Consider the following 16,251-nt stretch of genomic DNA (forward strand, 5'->3'; position numbering starts at 1 on the left):
AATAAAATATAGAAAATTGGGACAGTATAGACGCATAGTGAAAATAATATTATTTTTAGGCCGATTTGAATGCAAAACTAATTAATTATAGTCAGAAAGTGGACTATATATATATCTTGTATTTAAAGAATAAAAGGTCATGCTATTAATTAATTTAATTATGTGGCTATTTAGGGATTAAATTTAATAATCTTTTTAATAATAATTTAAAAAAGTGACATATAAATTATGAGTCTGCATTGTCTGATGTAATATTAAAATATATTTCTAATAATTTTGATATATAGCTACAAAAATTAATTACACTTTGTATTTACTGTACTTTGGATTCATATTAAAAGTTTACTTTGAGTACCTGACAAAAGTTGAAGACAATTGTGACATTCTACATTCAAATTAAATTATTAGGAATATTTATGATACTAACAAATTTATTGCCTTTAAAATGTGTTATTGGAATGCTTTGATAATTTGTTTAAAAAAATCTTGAAACAAAATACATTGAATAAAGACTAGGGTCACACTTTCTGGAGAATGACCCATATAAAGCTAAAAAACTAAGTATACAGAGTAAGTCAGGAACATACAGCTATTGATCAGCATTATCATCAATGTCAATACAGTATCAAATGATGGAATTTATCGACAGCATTGAAACAGTGTTAATCCCAAATTTTTATAAATTGGTGCTTCTGATATTTATGAATAAGAAATGTGGTTTGTCATATTTAGTATAATTAAGTACCCTTATTAGATGTGAGAGAGACTAAGTAGCTATGCAACCCTGCTTTTTAGATCTTTGAAGTTATATTTTTGCAAATGAACTTTTTGTATAATTTAGAATACCTATAGAAAAGGAAATTATCTATTGGATACTTTAGGATGTTTTTAAAAAAGGAATTTATCTATTATATGATTTTGTTTTTAGATAATGAATTTATCTATTGGATACTAAGGATATTTTTAGAACATAAATTTATCTGTTGGATACTAAGGATATTTTTTAGAACATGAATTTATCTATTGGATACAAAGGATATTTTTAGAACATAAATTTATCTATTGGATACAAAGAATATTTTTTAGAACATGAATTTATCTATTGGATACAAAGGATATTTTTAGAACATAAATTTATCTATTGGATACTAAGATATTTTTAGAACATGTATTGGAATAAATTAATCTGTTAAAAATAGTGGAATTTGTAATAAAAAATAACTTTAGGCATCTCATGATAGTCAATCTATTTATTATATACAATTGAAATAGAAACAGAAAATTAATTCTGTAGACATTTGTCTCCATGGCAAGACTAGTAATTTTAATTTCAAGAGCATTTTTCAACAACAGAACATTGAATGAAAGTCACAATGATTTAGGAGATATATTTTAAATGCAGCTGAAAAAATATATAACTAATTCAGCGATATTTTGAATGGGCTGCGAAACTGAATTGTCATTTTCAATTTCATTTCCATTAAAAATTTCTTTATATATTTAGCTGCTTCAACAACATCTTCATCCAGAGGACGCAGACGCAAATCTACATACTGAATCATTTTTAAAATAAAAGCATGGGAAAATGTAATTTGTACACTGAAAATGTTTTAATATAATTGTGCTATATTATTCACATTGCCAGAATTAAGATGCATTTCAAAAAACATCCAACTCGACTGGAGTATAAACAAATGAATGTTTTTTTTAAGTTTCATCACAATATGCATTATTTTCAGCTGATATGTGCAAGCTTAACGTTCACTTTACAAGCAAAGGTTGAACACACATTTTTTTTCATAAATTAAAAATGGGGATGATCTATATTTTGCACAGCTTACAACATGAATTATTTCAAACAAGTAATGGGCAATTAACAACAGCATTAATGAGTAACAACAGCTATGGTGAAGTGCTGTGCTTTAAAAAGTTTTTTTATATGAAGTACCTCAGGTTTAGAATAAATTAATTTCTAGATTTCATATAAAAAGCACTCTTCTGCTTCCCGAATGTAACATAAGTAAGAGAATTTTTTTTCTCGGAAAGATGATTAGATTTAATTGCACCGGCCTTGTTCTTATAACATATATATATATATTTTTACATCAATTACTCTAGTTTTTTTCTGATTTGTTTTAAAAATTATAATATTTTTGAATTATCCTGAGGATTTTCAGACTTCATCTTAGATTTGGCTAATACTGTAAATAAGCAATAGCTGTTATTCTCTAAATTCTACAAAAAATTTGCATCGAAATAATTTGTTATCTAGATTGAGATTCGAGTTCTGTCGCAGAATGACTGCTCATCTCACGCCTATCTTTAGAGGTATAATGTTCCCTACTAGCTTCAACACTTGAATTAGAGGGTGTCCCCAGTTTTAAATGCAAAGGCGAGGGTGTACTAGTTGCGACAGGGCTACTCCCTTGACTGACACAAGGTATTAAAGGTGGAGGTATACCATTGCCAATGCTTGCTGGAGAGCCTGGCTTGGTTCTGGGAGGATAATTTGTCACACATAAACTGTTCAAGAAAGGATTTCCGAGTGATGGAAACATTCCACCAGGTGGTAAAGGCCCTGGTGGTGGTCCACCAACATATGGTGGATCATTAGGCCTCAAGGGTGGAGGCGGCAGTTTTGTGCGTTCGTACACTTGCCTGTCTCTGTCAGCTTGTAGCTGCCTTTCCACCTCTCTGGCGGCGGCCTCTGAAGAGGACAAATGTCTAGCAAGTTCTGCTTCCCGATATCGTTCGGGAATCAAAGGCATCACAGATGAAATAGAGGCATATTTTTGCATCAATTGTTCACGGTCCATATCCCGCGCTTGTTGCAGTTCCAGACTGCGGTACCGCTCTGCCGCTGAAGACTGAGGCGGTGGTAATGGATTCCAGAAATGAGGTGGTGGAACTTGGGACATGGCAGCTAGAGATCCAGAGAGTCTGGCCTGTTCGGAAGCGCTGAGACCCATAGGAAGTCCCGGGATCATACCCCGGGACATATAGTCTGAGTTTGACTCTGAATGGGACAGCTCGTTCGATTTGGCTCTCTCTCTGTCTGCCGAGGTTGTACCACTGGGATTGGCGGAATTTGATTCTTTATTGTGGTCATCCTCCTTTTTTTCCTCTTTCACTTTGACGTCGGATTTGCTGCTGTTGTGCCCAGAGCTGCTGCCATCAAATGTGACGTCGGACTTGTGCGTTGAACGTATAGGGGATCTCGACGAATCCCTTCTTTCTCGAGATCTTTCCCATTCTCGATTTCTGTCTGAAGCTATCTCTCCATTCCTGATGACTTCAGGATTGCTGCTAATGTGACTCGCTCTATTCTCCCTGTCTCTGCAAAATATTAAGTTAAACATTTATTATATAATTTGGTGGCAACATAAGTATGAATCTATATGTTACTTTTAAAATATTGATACTGAAACTAAATAAGTTAAAACAATTTGACATACAAAAGCATTTTAGGAAGAATTTTCTTGCTACCTTTCAGTTTCTTTTTTTGCTGTTTTTTTCATTATAATTCATTGTTTGTATGCAATTACTAACATTATTTTGCCTTTACTTACTACATTTACTTTTCTTTTATGATTGTGTAATTTTTAATTTTATTTCATGATTCATTGTTTCTAATTTAGGAAACACTTTCACTATTCTTAGACTATTATTCTTATTCTATTCTTAGACAATTTCATTATTATTCAAAATATCAAGTAAAAGAATTTCGATTTTTTTCTCACAATAAATTCAAAGAAATTTCAATATTTCATATTTTAAAAAAGTGCATAAATTTTGTTCTCAATTTTAATAATATATTTTTTAATACGTAATATATTTTATTACAATTCTATACCTATTTCTTTTGAATATAATAATAATTTTATAATATTCTAAAGAACTAGGTTTAAAATATATCTTTATGACTGGAACCATTATTTTTTTAACAAATGAGCTAATGAATCAAAATAAATTCTCCATTTGTTTAAATCATTGGTACGTTTTGTAAGTTTTTTAAAAAAATAAAAGAAAAAAAGACTAAAAGTCTACTGCTGTTTTTGAATGTTACCACAAGTGATTTAAATTTAGAAATTTACCTAGTACGAATTTAAAGTTTTAAAACTCACTTTATTGCTTAGAATTCTAAATACAAAGACATCGTCTTAAAAGTTCAATCTGTAGTATACTGCTACCAAGTGCTGGATTACCCATTAGGCCAGGCCAGACTAGGCCATGGCCTGGGGCCCCTGATGATTAGGGGCCCCCTTAAAATGGATTTTTTGAAAATAAATTTAAAAAAATTAAGAAAAACAATGATTTAAAAAAAATCAATTTCAAATATATACTAATAAAATACTATAATTTTTTTACATAATGTTAATCATATTTATTTATTACTTATTTTAGTTATTATTTATAAGTATTATTATAGTTTATGTATTATAAGATTTACTATTATGTATATGTATTATAAGATACTTTTATTATATATGAATAAATAAAAAATATAAGAGAAAAAAAATTTAATCTAAGGGCCCCAAAAATTTGAATAGCCTAGTGCCCCGCTTACGCTTAATCCGGCACTGTGCTACCCTAAGCCCAAGTCTTTTCTCCGCAATGATTATGCTTTGTGTTTAAATAAATAAGGAAAAGTAAGCACATTTACCCATTTAGTTTTTAAATTAAGCTAAGGTAGAAAATAGGGAAGACATATTTCGAACTGTGTCCATTTTCTTAAACACAGATTTCGAGCTGTGTCTAACTTTAAAACCTCACCAATTATTAGTTAATATTAACAGGAATATACTCAAATAGTGAAGTGAATATGTAAAATACATTGATTATAAAAGTGTGAAGAGTTTAGTCAGTATACTAACCTTTCTTTTTGTTTTTCATGTTCTCTTTTACTTTCCCTAAAATATAAAAAGAGAATTATTTTGATTTTGTTTAAATAATGAATTCTATCATCATTAAATTCATTACTATTGGTAATGTTTAAAGAATGAACATATTCGGGGAGTTCCCCTTACTTGGAGCGCACTTTGAAATGCTTCTAAACTGACATTCGTAAACAACCAAAAAAGTTTAAATAGTTTTAATTTTAAGAGAAGAGTGGAGATATTCCAAACTTCTCCCATTTGTTATAAACAAGCGATTTTATGTTGAAATCAAATGTTTTCAAAACAAACTTTTAATTTCGATACAAAATATTTTCCAACTCTGCACCAACTGTATTTTTAATACATTAAAAAAGTTGGTGGAAATTGGAGCGCACTCCAAGAACTTCATGTCGCGGAACTCAACCATTGTTTTAAAATCGAATTTTTATGATTCAACATTTTTAAGCACTGAAGTTTTGGGTACAATAGATTTGTGGTCGATGTGCCTTGCTCCTCGGAGCTACTCAACCTCTAACTCTAATGTGAAATGGATTGTCTCTAAATTTTTAAACACTTATAAAATTGATCTGCATAAACTGTTTTATGAGTTTACAAGAAATTATGAAATTTTGTTTTATAATTTTTGTTCAGTATCACTCAAGAAAAATAAGTCTTCTGGAATAAAAAACAAACAAACAAAAAAAAATATATAAAAAAAACCTAATGTTTACATAGTTTTTTAATGTTTTCTATAGTTAAAGCAAAAGCCCATAGAAAAATATGGTAAATCCATTGTACTGAATGGTATCGTATAATTTTGAAAATCACTCCATTTTTAAGAATCATTCCGCAATTTACTACTTTTATGTTTATCATACAATATTACGTATGTTTTCATAGTAAATTTACTGTTAATGAAAGTATTCTTTTATAATATAATTTTGGCAATTTCATAATTAATTTCAATCACAATGAAGTATGTAAAGATTGTATTGTAAATAAAAGTGTTACCTAGAAATTTCTTTTGATTTTTCACTCTCTCTTTTTTCTGACTCTGCTTTCTTGAGTTTTTCCTTTTCTTTCTCTCTTTGTTCTTGCTCATCTCGTTTCTGGACTCGATCTTTCTCAGCTTCCGCTTTCAAACCACCCCACGCTGATGGCGTGAGTGATGAGGGTGAGGAGAAGTTGGGAGGTGTTCTGTGCAATCGGCTCCACGGATCCTGCGCCATGCTCAAGTAACCAGGCCCTAGTTCTCGACCGGCTAACATGCTGGCTCCAGCCAAACCTGTGCAAAGACATTTATATTAAAGTAAAAATCTGCAAATTTAATAAAGTAAAAATCTATCAGTGCATCAGACAGAAGTAATTATTTAACACTTGCTTTAATGATTTGGCATTATATATTGGGATGTTAGGAAAGCAATTTCTTTTCCTTGTTTTTTTTTATTTATGAAAATCAAAGACTATTTTCTAATAGTAACAAGTGAATCATTAATCATGTAATACAATATTTATTCCGTTACAAATTCATACCTGCCAAGTCTCCTGTTTTTTAACGAAGACTCCTGTATTTTATGACTATCTCCTGTTTACCTGTATTTTCTCAAATTTTTCATATTTGTTGAAGAAATTAAAAAAAAAAAATTGGCAATAAAATATCCGCTGATGGCAAAAATACTTCTCTTATTCCTCAACAGATGGTGCTATTGCCAGTACTGCAGTTTGTTGCTCAGGGGATAGAGCGTTTGCTTTCTAATGAGGTAAACCGGGTTGAAATCCCAGCGATGGCTAGTCGATACAAATTCCGCACCCAGTTCTCACCGGCCACGGTGCTGACGTAAAATATCCTCAGTGGTAGACGGATCATGGGTTAGAGTCTCCTTGCCAGAGGTCTTAGTGGTTGTCCTCTCCATGTAAAGCAAATGTATGTTAGTTCCATCAAAAAGTTCTCCATGAAAGTAAATCTCCCAATATTTGATCCAGGAGTTCCCTCGTCTTTAAAATTACAAGGTTACGGAGTTGAACATTAGTAGTCGCAAATCCTATATTGAGTCGGCTGTTGTTAAACGACAGTTATAAAATAAAATGGTTTAAGTAACTATAAATAATGGTTTAAGTAATTATAAATAATGGTCTTTAGATAAAGAGATTTGTATACATATTTTTTGCTTCGCTAAGTGCTTATATTATTTTAAATAGCGAATTTCTCTTTTTGACTTATATGATTATGCATGATGTATCAAAGCTTTACTCGTAACCTTCTAGTAAAATCTCCGTTATTTTATTTCTCCAATGTTGGCAGGTATGCAAAATTGTTGTACCGTAATATTTCGTAAGTTTTGTAACTTTTTTTTATTCTAACGTATGATAGAATAGAACAATTATTGTAATACAATATTCTATAAATTGTGTAACATATCAGCATAATTTCTATACACTTTTTATAGAGAAAGAAGTAAGAGAGTTTTCTTATACATTAATTGTATGGAAAATCCGCCTCAAATTACTTTTAAAAAAATAAATATATATTCTACTTACTTAATCCTCCAAGACCTCCAAAACTATTTCCAGGAACACCTAATGTTGGATATGCTGGACGGGCAAATGGTGTAATACCTGTAACAAAATAAAATACTTAATCACAGATTCTACTCAAAAGATGCATAATTAGGGCTAAGTAATGAGAAAACAAGAAAGGAAAGGAAATACATTTAGATAGTTAAAAAAAAATAGAGAATTGAAAGAATGGAAAGTTAAGTAAGAAAATGTATTATTTACCTAAATTTTCCTTGTTTATCTATTGATTTTTATGTTATTAGTGAAATAATAAAATTTTATTTTGATAGATTGAAATTTATAGTAGATTTCTGTTGTCTTTTTTAATACATATTAATCAGATTTTTTTTTTAAACAGTGAAACTTATTTTAATACTAAATTTTTTTTCCAGCCTTCATTTATTTAAGTTTCTAGTTATTGCTGCAAGTTATTATAAACATTTATGGACAACAGGTTGTTTTTAATCACAATTACAGAAAATTGATTATTGATTTTAAATACTGGGATTTTTCTTTTATATGACATAATTTCAAATGTTTTTTCTTTCTATTTTTAATTTGTTGGATTAGTAGCACAGATCTATGTTAGAAAGAAACATTTTTTAAAAGTAAGATTTGAGTTTATATTTTAAAGTTTTTGTTGGTTTTTTTTTGCAGAATATGTCAGTATAAAATTATATTCATAAATTTTCACCAATCATTACTGTAACTTTGGTGCAATATTAGCAACAAAACAAAATAATCTAATCAAACAAAATGATCGAAGTTAGGAAATTTATTTATTGTTGTTAAAGCTGAAAACATGTTTCACATTTAAAGTACTTTTCTAAAACTCTAGAGCAACTTGAGTTTGACCATTTTAATAATTCCAATCATTATGTTATATATTTGAGTTATATGATGCTTTGCTTAAATCAATAATATTTGAAAAAACAAATTCCAATAAAATTTTTTAAAACTTAAGCTTGTACAAAATATATAATAATAACTTCATATTTTTTTCATTTTCTGTCAGTTGTTTTCTATTGATAAAAAAGTTAAAACTAATTAAGAATAAATTGATTATGAAAGATGCTCTTTAAAGGATTGCTTTCATTATACATATAAAAAAAATCTTTGTAAATTGTAATTAAAAAAATACATTAAAGATCGCGAATTATTATGTAAACGTGAAAAAAAAACATTTTTAAAATCTGATGCATCATTAGTTGGATGTCGATCAGATTAAACGAAGAATTATAATTATCAAAATATATCCTGCTTGTTGGATAAAACTGAAATGCTTGTGCCATTCTGCTTTATCTTGATAATGAAGCGTTTGATTTTGATAATAATATTTTCAACCACTGTAATGCGTTAATACATTGTATTTCAATCTTTTAAAAATATTTATTACCTTAGTGGCTTTCAAACACCCTAAAATTTGAAGAGTTAAATGTAGGTTTTATATTCAATTGGGATAATATTACATTTTATGCTAATTTTAAATGACTAACTAAGCTAATTCAATAATTAAAAAAAATAATGAATCATTACAACAATTAATGGTTTTAAATATAATGTATTAATGTAAGTTTTTTGCTTTTATTAGTACATTTTGAATTTTACTTAATAATTTAAATGTTTGTAAGGCTGATTAATTTAGAAATTTTCAACTGTCAAATTGTTCTTTTTTAAAACTTATTCTCTTTTTTTAAGAAATTATTAACTGAATAGAAATATTATGATTGGTTTTGACACAGAACTTTTGAATAGTGTTAGTAGTTTTCAATAAAAACAACAACTGAAAGTAAACAAAAAAGTTGTTCAGCTTACAAGAAAGTAAATGTTCAGGTAAACAATTTTGATGGAGAGAGTCGACTGAAAGAGACATTAAAAAAAATAATGAACTCAATTAGTTACAAGTCAAGTACAATTTTCTTCACTATTTGTTTATCTTTTCTTAGAAAGAAAGAAATTATTTTCTTTCTAAGAAAAGAATCTTGCATATAATGATTAAAGAATATTTACCTAAATGTGCAGGTGTAGGCCCTAAGAACCCAGGATGCTGAGGAGTAACTTCGTATGGTGAACGGCCAGGTATAGATGCTGCAAAGAAAAGTAATCTGATATAATATAGTCATATATTATGGAGTTAATATGATTTTAACAAAATATTAAGTTGCAATTATATAATTATTTGACCTAAAAGCCATGGGGGCTCAGGGGACAGAGTAATCAATGAGGTGAGGTTTGTATCCCTGTGATGGTTGGTTAATATGAATTTTGCACCCGGTTCACTCTGACCACAGTGCTGAAGGCTCATGGGTTAAGAGTCTCCTTGTTGTCTGGCTAACCTTGGAAGGTTTTAACGGTTTTCTTAAAAGTCTAATTTTTCCGAATGTGTTATCCTGGAGTTCCCTTGTTTTCTGGGTTGGGTTTAAAATAATATGGGTACAAAGTGGAACATGGATAGTTGGTGAACTCAAAATTGAGTTAGCTGCTCAATAACGGTAATAAAGTATATAAAATTATTACGCTTCATGTTTATAAAACAATTAGTTTGTATAATATCAATTAATTGATTAAAAATAATTCATATCTTGGAATCTAGTTAGCAAGTATAATTTCTATCGTAATTATACTAATTAATCAATTTGCTTTATATTCATAGATTTTTCAGTAATCCCTAATGATTATGTATTATAATTTATATAACTTTTGATTACTTATTGCAGCTTTATCTTACAGAAAAAAAGTTTCAATTTAAGGCAAATTGATGAATAAAATAATACAGTATTAGAAGAGCTTTTTGGAAAAACACGTTGAATAATATTTCAAAAACACTAATTTTCCCTTTTTTAAAAACTGTGATTAACTTTAGTTAACTGTTTAACTAAAACAATAATTTTATTCTATCATACGTTTAGCGACTGACAGTTTCCAATAAAAGAAAATTATATTTTGCTAACGGCTATTTTTGATATTTCTATGGTTTACTTAAACTTTCCGAAGTGTTACAGAAAACGTTTTCTAAAATTGATTTTCTCAAATGTTAGTTATTGTTTTTTCTTTTTAAGTCAAGATTTTCTCTGTTTCACTAAAATGTTTCTTTTCAAGTAATGTTTTCACATTTAAGTATAACTTGGATAGTAATTTCTTATTAAACATTTTTATAAGTTCACTAATATGTTTTTCAACACTCAATGAGACTCATATTCAATAAAGAACTTCTTAACATGTAATGATTTTTTGAAAAATGATAATTTTTTTAAATCAAATTCACTAAACATGTAATGATTTTTTCACATTTATATAGAATTGCTTACTATTTAAGAATTTTTTCTGTTGCAAATTCTCTAAAATGAATTTAAAAGATCATGATCTATAAGATTAAAGCCACATGTTCTTCCACTATGTCTTCAATAAAAAAAATTTTTTTTTTAAAGAGTTTAAATTAAATATGCATACATGCAGCACCAAGCAGAGATGAAGAGAAACCAAGTTCGTGTGGTCTTGGAATGGAGCTGAAAAGATGATTAGGGGGTCGCAACAGGTCCGACATTCCCTTTGAGGGCCCTGTGCCCCCTTTTTGCGAGTCAGCCTGTTGCTTCTGTTGATGACGATAGATCTCCCAAGATATTCTTACATGCATGGCACACCACCGACCAGGTTTCTATGAGATAAAATTTAAAATTAGTTCAGGTTTTGAGTTTTCGAAACACTAAAAAGGCACAGGAATTGGCAATTCAATTTAATGAAATACTTAAGAAAAATTATTATTTTTAAAAATTTTTTAAGAAAAAATAATTTTCTTGTTAAGACTAGTCATACACTGCTCAATATTAAGTAAGTTACTCTTGTAGGATTGATTTGACAAACTACTTATATAAACTGTTATTAACTGCATGCATATTTTAGTTGTACTTATACATGCATTTATTACATGTTTAGTTAAGATATTTATGTTTTCATAAGATGTAAATAATCTCTTAATTGTATAAAATAATTTTAATAATATTTAACTTCGATTCACTCAGGTTGTCAGGTTTTGTTAATATTCTGTTTGTGCTGTTTGTAAGTTTGACTAACCAACTAATTTTATTTTTAGAAATATTGTATCTATGTATCCTAAATTTATAAATCTTGTTTTAGAATGTATCATATGAGTAACTTTACTGATTTTTGTGAGTATTATATCTTGCTGTAATTATAAATTTTAGTAATATTGAACAACAAACATGGTGGCAGTTAATTACAGTAGTATAAAGAAACATTTGATGTGTTTTATTACACAGAGGAATTACTATTAGCTTTGGTGTAGTGGAACACTAAGTTAAACACCACTTTGTTGTTGTAAAGAAGTTGACACCATTTTTGACGCTCAGATACACTGGATTTTTTTATAGTGTGCTCTAAAGTTAAAGCTTATGTGGACATAAATGTTTTTGAAAGTTGTAAAAATATTTTAGAATTTTCCTTTTATTTTCATAAATCTAACTACATTCTTGTAATAGGCTTTTGAAATTTCCTTGAATATTTATAGCAAAATTAAGATTTTGTCTCTAATTTGGCAACAAAAGGGAAAAAAATAGAACAGTATATGATATCAAAATTAATAATGACAATAACAATAGCGACTTACAACACTTTTTGTCTTTACCAATGGAGATATCTGAAATAGACAATAACAATTAGAAGTTTGAAAAAAGTTCTAAAAAATTTCATTATTTTGTTACGCTTAACAAAACTAGCCTGCTATTATTAATTTCCAGAATTCATGCAACCATAATTAATCATCTAACTTTTAATTAAGTTACAGTTTCAGACACAAAAACGTACTTTCTCTGTATAAACATTCCTTTTTTTTTGTACGGACTTCGATTTTTGACTATCAAAATATGGGCTGGTGGGGGTAGCTGCAATATCGAAAGTATGTTTCCAATAGTTAAGTCTGGAGAGCAGTCGAAAGTTCTCAAATATGAACTTTTTGCGTATTTCGCCATATCTAAAATTTTTGTTACAATGAATCCAGAAAAAATTTTGCGCAATTATAAAACTAATTTATTCAAATAAATTCTTTTATGTATGTAAAAAATGAATTCCAGTAATTATTTTTTAATAAGGGCCTAAAATTTTTTGAATTGTAAGATATGTAAATTTTTACTTCATTGTGAAATTCTAAATGACAAATATTGCATTTGAATGAAATTGGTCGTACACAATAGAAGTTTAAAAGTACAGAACAATAGAGGTTTAAAACTACAGATTTTTTAAAATTTTATAATTCCGAAGTCATTCGGTAAAACTATCATTTGGATGACGCAAATTTAAAACATGCTTTAATTCAAGTTGAATCGTATTCAGGTTCATTAAAGATAAATTTTTATGATTATGTGGTTCAATGTGTAACATTCTAAAATTTTTGAGTTGTATTAAATTCGAATGATACGATAGATCGAAGCGTTCCAAAATTTTTAGTTGTGGTATGGGGTGCCATTATTTCTTAAAAAAAAAAGAACCAAAAAAAGAGAATTTTTTTAATGAGATTTTATAATATTTTTAACTCTCTCTTTAAAAAAATTGTAATAATATCGATAATAAATAAGGAACCTAATTCGTTTGCTGGTTTAACTTCTAAGTAATTAACATTAAATGTTAATACTATTGCTAGTCCTACATTATACAAAGAAAGTAGTCTTTCTTCTTTTTTTTTTTAAAAAAAAAAGTAGCTAATATTCAAAATTGATAAATAAATCTTATGTACCTTTGGTTGAAAAGCTGCCAAAGCTCCAGGTGGTGCAAAAGGCGTTGGTGTAGCAGTTGCAGAACCAGGAGCCAAAAGAGGAGATAATGACGGATAAGTAGGCAAGCCCAGCTGTGAAAAAGAAAAAAAAAATTATAAAAAATTATACAGGTATCAATAATTAAAATATCTAGCATGTATTGTTTTTCTTTTTATAAATCGCAATCGTTTGATGTTTCAATTTCTTTTAATTCTAAAATGTTCTAATCTTGTAGAGAAAAATTACCTTTTAAATAAAAAATATGATTCAAAATTTGTGTGACAAATTATGTAAATATATTTTATTGATTTTTTTGAGGTACAAAAAACAATTCTAGAATATTGGAACGCACTTTTTAAGAGAGGAGATATTTTAATTGGTTCTAGAGTAATACTTTCAGATATTTTTGAAGACTCAAATCTCTAGTTAGTGCTTAGAGTAGCATTTTATATTATATTAATGTATAACTATAGTACATTATTATTATTATTATAAATAAGTTAATTATTTCAATGCTACAAAAATAATTCGACAAATAAAGACTAAACTAAAAATATTAAAATATCCAGTTTTCAAAATAAGCCTACAATGTTGAAAAGTTTGGCACATGTCAAACCATAATATTGTTCAAAATAAGTGCAACCTTAATAAAAATAAGTTCAATTTTTGTTTTTAATAATCAACTTTCGAATCCTCTCTGTTTCTTCTGGCAAACAAACAAGTTTTAATGTTTTTTGTCCCACCTTTTACAGTTGTAATTTGTTAGATTGTGATGGTCTTTTTTCCTCACCTCTTATACAATTTTTTACCTTATATATATATACATGAATACAGTATCTAACTATCTCGAACTTCTATATCTCGAAAACTTTCTAATGTCAAAAAAATATTTTTCTTCCTTGGCATTATATATCCACCTTATGTTAACTTGAATTCCTATGTCGAAGAGTTTCTTCTCAAAATCTTGTTATGTCGAATTTTTTTCAAAATAGAAAAGCAATTTTTTCTGAAAAGTCACAATGTAAGTTTATTGTAGACCAATTCTTTTCTATTTCATGCATAATTATTTTTGTCTTACTTTTAAAAATAAAATTATCATTGTTGTATTTAGACTTATAGTCAATTATCATTATTTACATATTGGAGTTATTCTTATATTTCATGACTCTACTTTTTCGAGCAATATTTTAGAATATATTTTTTTTTACTTTTCAGAACACATTTAGTTCTGAACTTGTTATCTCGAAATTTCTTTTAGCGCCCCTTCAACTTTGAGATATCGAGAGTATACTACATATATATTACTCATTTTTGTCAAAGATTTAAAAGAAAAAATATATATTGAGGGTCATTATTAAGGTACTCTCTCTACATATTTTAAAATCAATTATGAAAATAATAATAATAATCTAACAAATTTTTTTTACCTAGTGCGTTCTCTTATGGTGTTAGATTAAGTACTGTAGTCAATGAATCGGATCGTGGTCATATACTTTTTTACTTATAACAAATTAACTCAAAATAGCAAATGAGCCTCGATGGCTCAAAGTATAGAGCGTTCGCCTTCCAATGCGGCGAACCGGGTTCGAATCCCAGTCGATACGAATTCCGCATCCGGCTTGCACCGACCACAGTGCTGACGTGAAATATCCTCAGACGGATCATGGGTTAGAGTCCCCTTGCCGTCAGTCTAACAATGGGAGGTTCTCGTGGTCTTCCTCTGCATGCAACGCAAATTTCTCCCAATGCTCGATCCAGGAGTTCCCATGTCTTCTGGATTGGGTATAAAATTACAAGGCTACGGAGCTGAACATTAGTAGTCGTAAACCCGTAAAATTGGGTCGGCTGTTCAACGATGGTTATATATAGATTAAAAAAAATAGCAAATGCATGATATACAGTGATAAAAAAATTACTATAACGAAACTTACAGCGTTTCTGCCGTAGAAGCTTGAGTCAACTTTTGGGAACTTGTCGTACTGTAAAATAAAATAAAATTAATGTAACAAGGTCAATGTAAAGGAAGAAAAAAAATTAAATGAAGCGATTATTACCAGATGAGCTGCAGATGGTGGTAGAAGGGGACTTCCCAGAGGGGGTGGAAGAAATGGACTATGTTGATGCATGTGTGTATGTTGATGTTGATGCTGGTGCATCTCAGCACGCAAGTAGGGAGGAGGGGGGACGTTGATGGACCTGTCTTGAGAGGCGAGAAATCGTGTGTCCAATTCTCTTCGAATGTTCAAAAGATCTTGATCTGAAAAGAAACAAAACTTATTATAGGGTCAACTAATTATAAATGTAACGAATCAATAAAATGCACTTTTAGTAAAATATTAGTGTTATATTTAACCGTTTCGATTTAAATATATATGCAGAATATGGGCTTCTTTCCCATATTTGTCTTTAGACTCTTCATCAACTTCAGCGTCATTTTGTCTTACTGCTATGACACGTCTCAAATGCCTCTGAATAGGATCCGTTTAATAAGTAACACCATACCTGCCAACTTTTGTGAACGATGTTTTCTATTGGTTGCTTATTTTATGCTTTAATGTATTACTCTGGGTTAGAAAGATTTTATTTAGAATTTTTTTACCACTACAACTTAAAGAATAAAAAAATATATTTAAGGATCCTAAAAATTATGCTTTGTATGAGTAAAAGCCAGACTAGTCCCGTAGTGGACTGATCGTTAAGACACGGTTTCCAGCAGATGAGCATCACTGGCTACAGACAGTGTGCGGGTGGGAGACCACTTGCATCAGTCTGTCAGCGCAGGGACCGAGGGTATGCGGTATTGGTCCTCGTTAAACTGTTCTACCGTAAAGTGCTCGACTTCGCTTGCAGGTCGCCTGTCTACTGAAGCGGGGGTTCGTGGTACTTATTGTCAAAAAATCTTCGGATCATCCTCAGGGGTGTTTCCCAGACCGTCGCCAATAGCCCATCGTGCAGCCCTAATGCGACATAAAATAACAACAACAAAAGCCAGACTAAATGTTTAAAAAAAAATTGTTACTAACTATAATCAGGGTGCGTAGCCAAATCTTTCA

The 16,251-nt window shown here is 29.5% G+C and overlaps 1 protein-coding gene across 4 annotated transcripts in view; it reads right to left on the bottom strand.

Moving 5' to 3' along the window:
* Window positions 1-1,235: 1,235 nt before the first annotated feature.
* The window catches only part of LOC107445627 (uncharacterized), a 626,385-nt gene continuing 611,369 nt past the window's right edge, over window positions 1,236-16,251 (bottom strand). For 3 of the 4 annotated variants that reach the window (XM_071177172.2, XM_071177174.2, XM_071177175.2), the window contains 11 exons: window positions 15,253-15,455; window positions 15,130-15,177; window positions 13,180-13,290; window positions 12,058-12,087; window positions 10,884-11,088; window positions 9,444-9,521; window positions 9,249-9,293; window positions 7,416-7,493; window positions 5,889-6,162; window positions 4,875-4,910; window positions 1,236-3,336 (listed from right to left, as the gene is read on the bottom strand). In XM_071177172.2, coding sequence (XP_071033273.2) covers window positions 2,265-3,336; window positions 4,875-4,910; window positions 5,889-6,162; window positions 7,416-7,493; window positions 9,249-9,293; window positions 9,444-9,521; window positions 10,884-11,088; window positions 12,058-12,087; window positions 13,180-13,290; window positions 15,130-15,177; window positions 15,253-15,455 — 2,180 coding nt within the window. In that variant the 3' untranslated portion in view covers window positions 1,236-2,264. The remainder of the gene's footprint in view (window positions 3,337-4,874; window positions 4,911-5,888; window positions 6,163-7,415; window positions 7,494-9,248; window positions 9,294-9,443; window positions 9,522-10,883; window positions 11,089-12,057; window positions 12,088-13,179; window positions 13,291-15,129; window positions 15,178-15,252; window positions 15,456-16,251) is intronic. The other variant, XM_071177173.2, reaches the window with a different exon arrangement.

This window comes from Parasteatoda tepidariorum, chromosome 2, assembly GCF_982258835.1.
Source record: "Parasteatoda tepidariorum strain Cologne lab strain chromosome 2, Ptep-v5.0, whole genome shotgun sequence".
Lineage (NCBI taxonomy): Eukaryota > Metazoa > Arthropoda > Arachnida > Araneae > Theridiidae > Parasteatoda > Parasteatoda tepidariorum.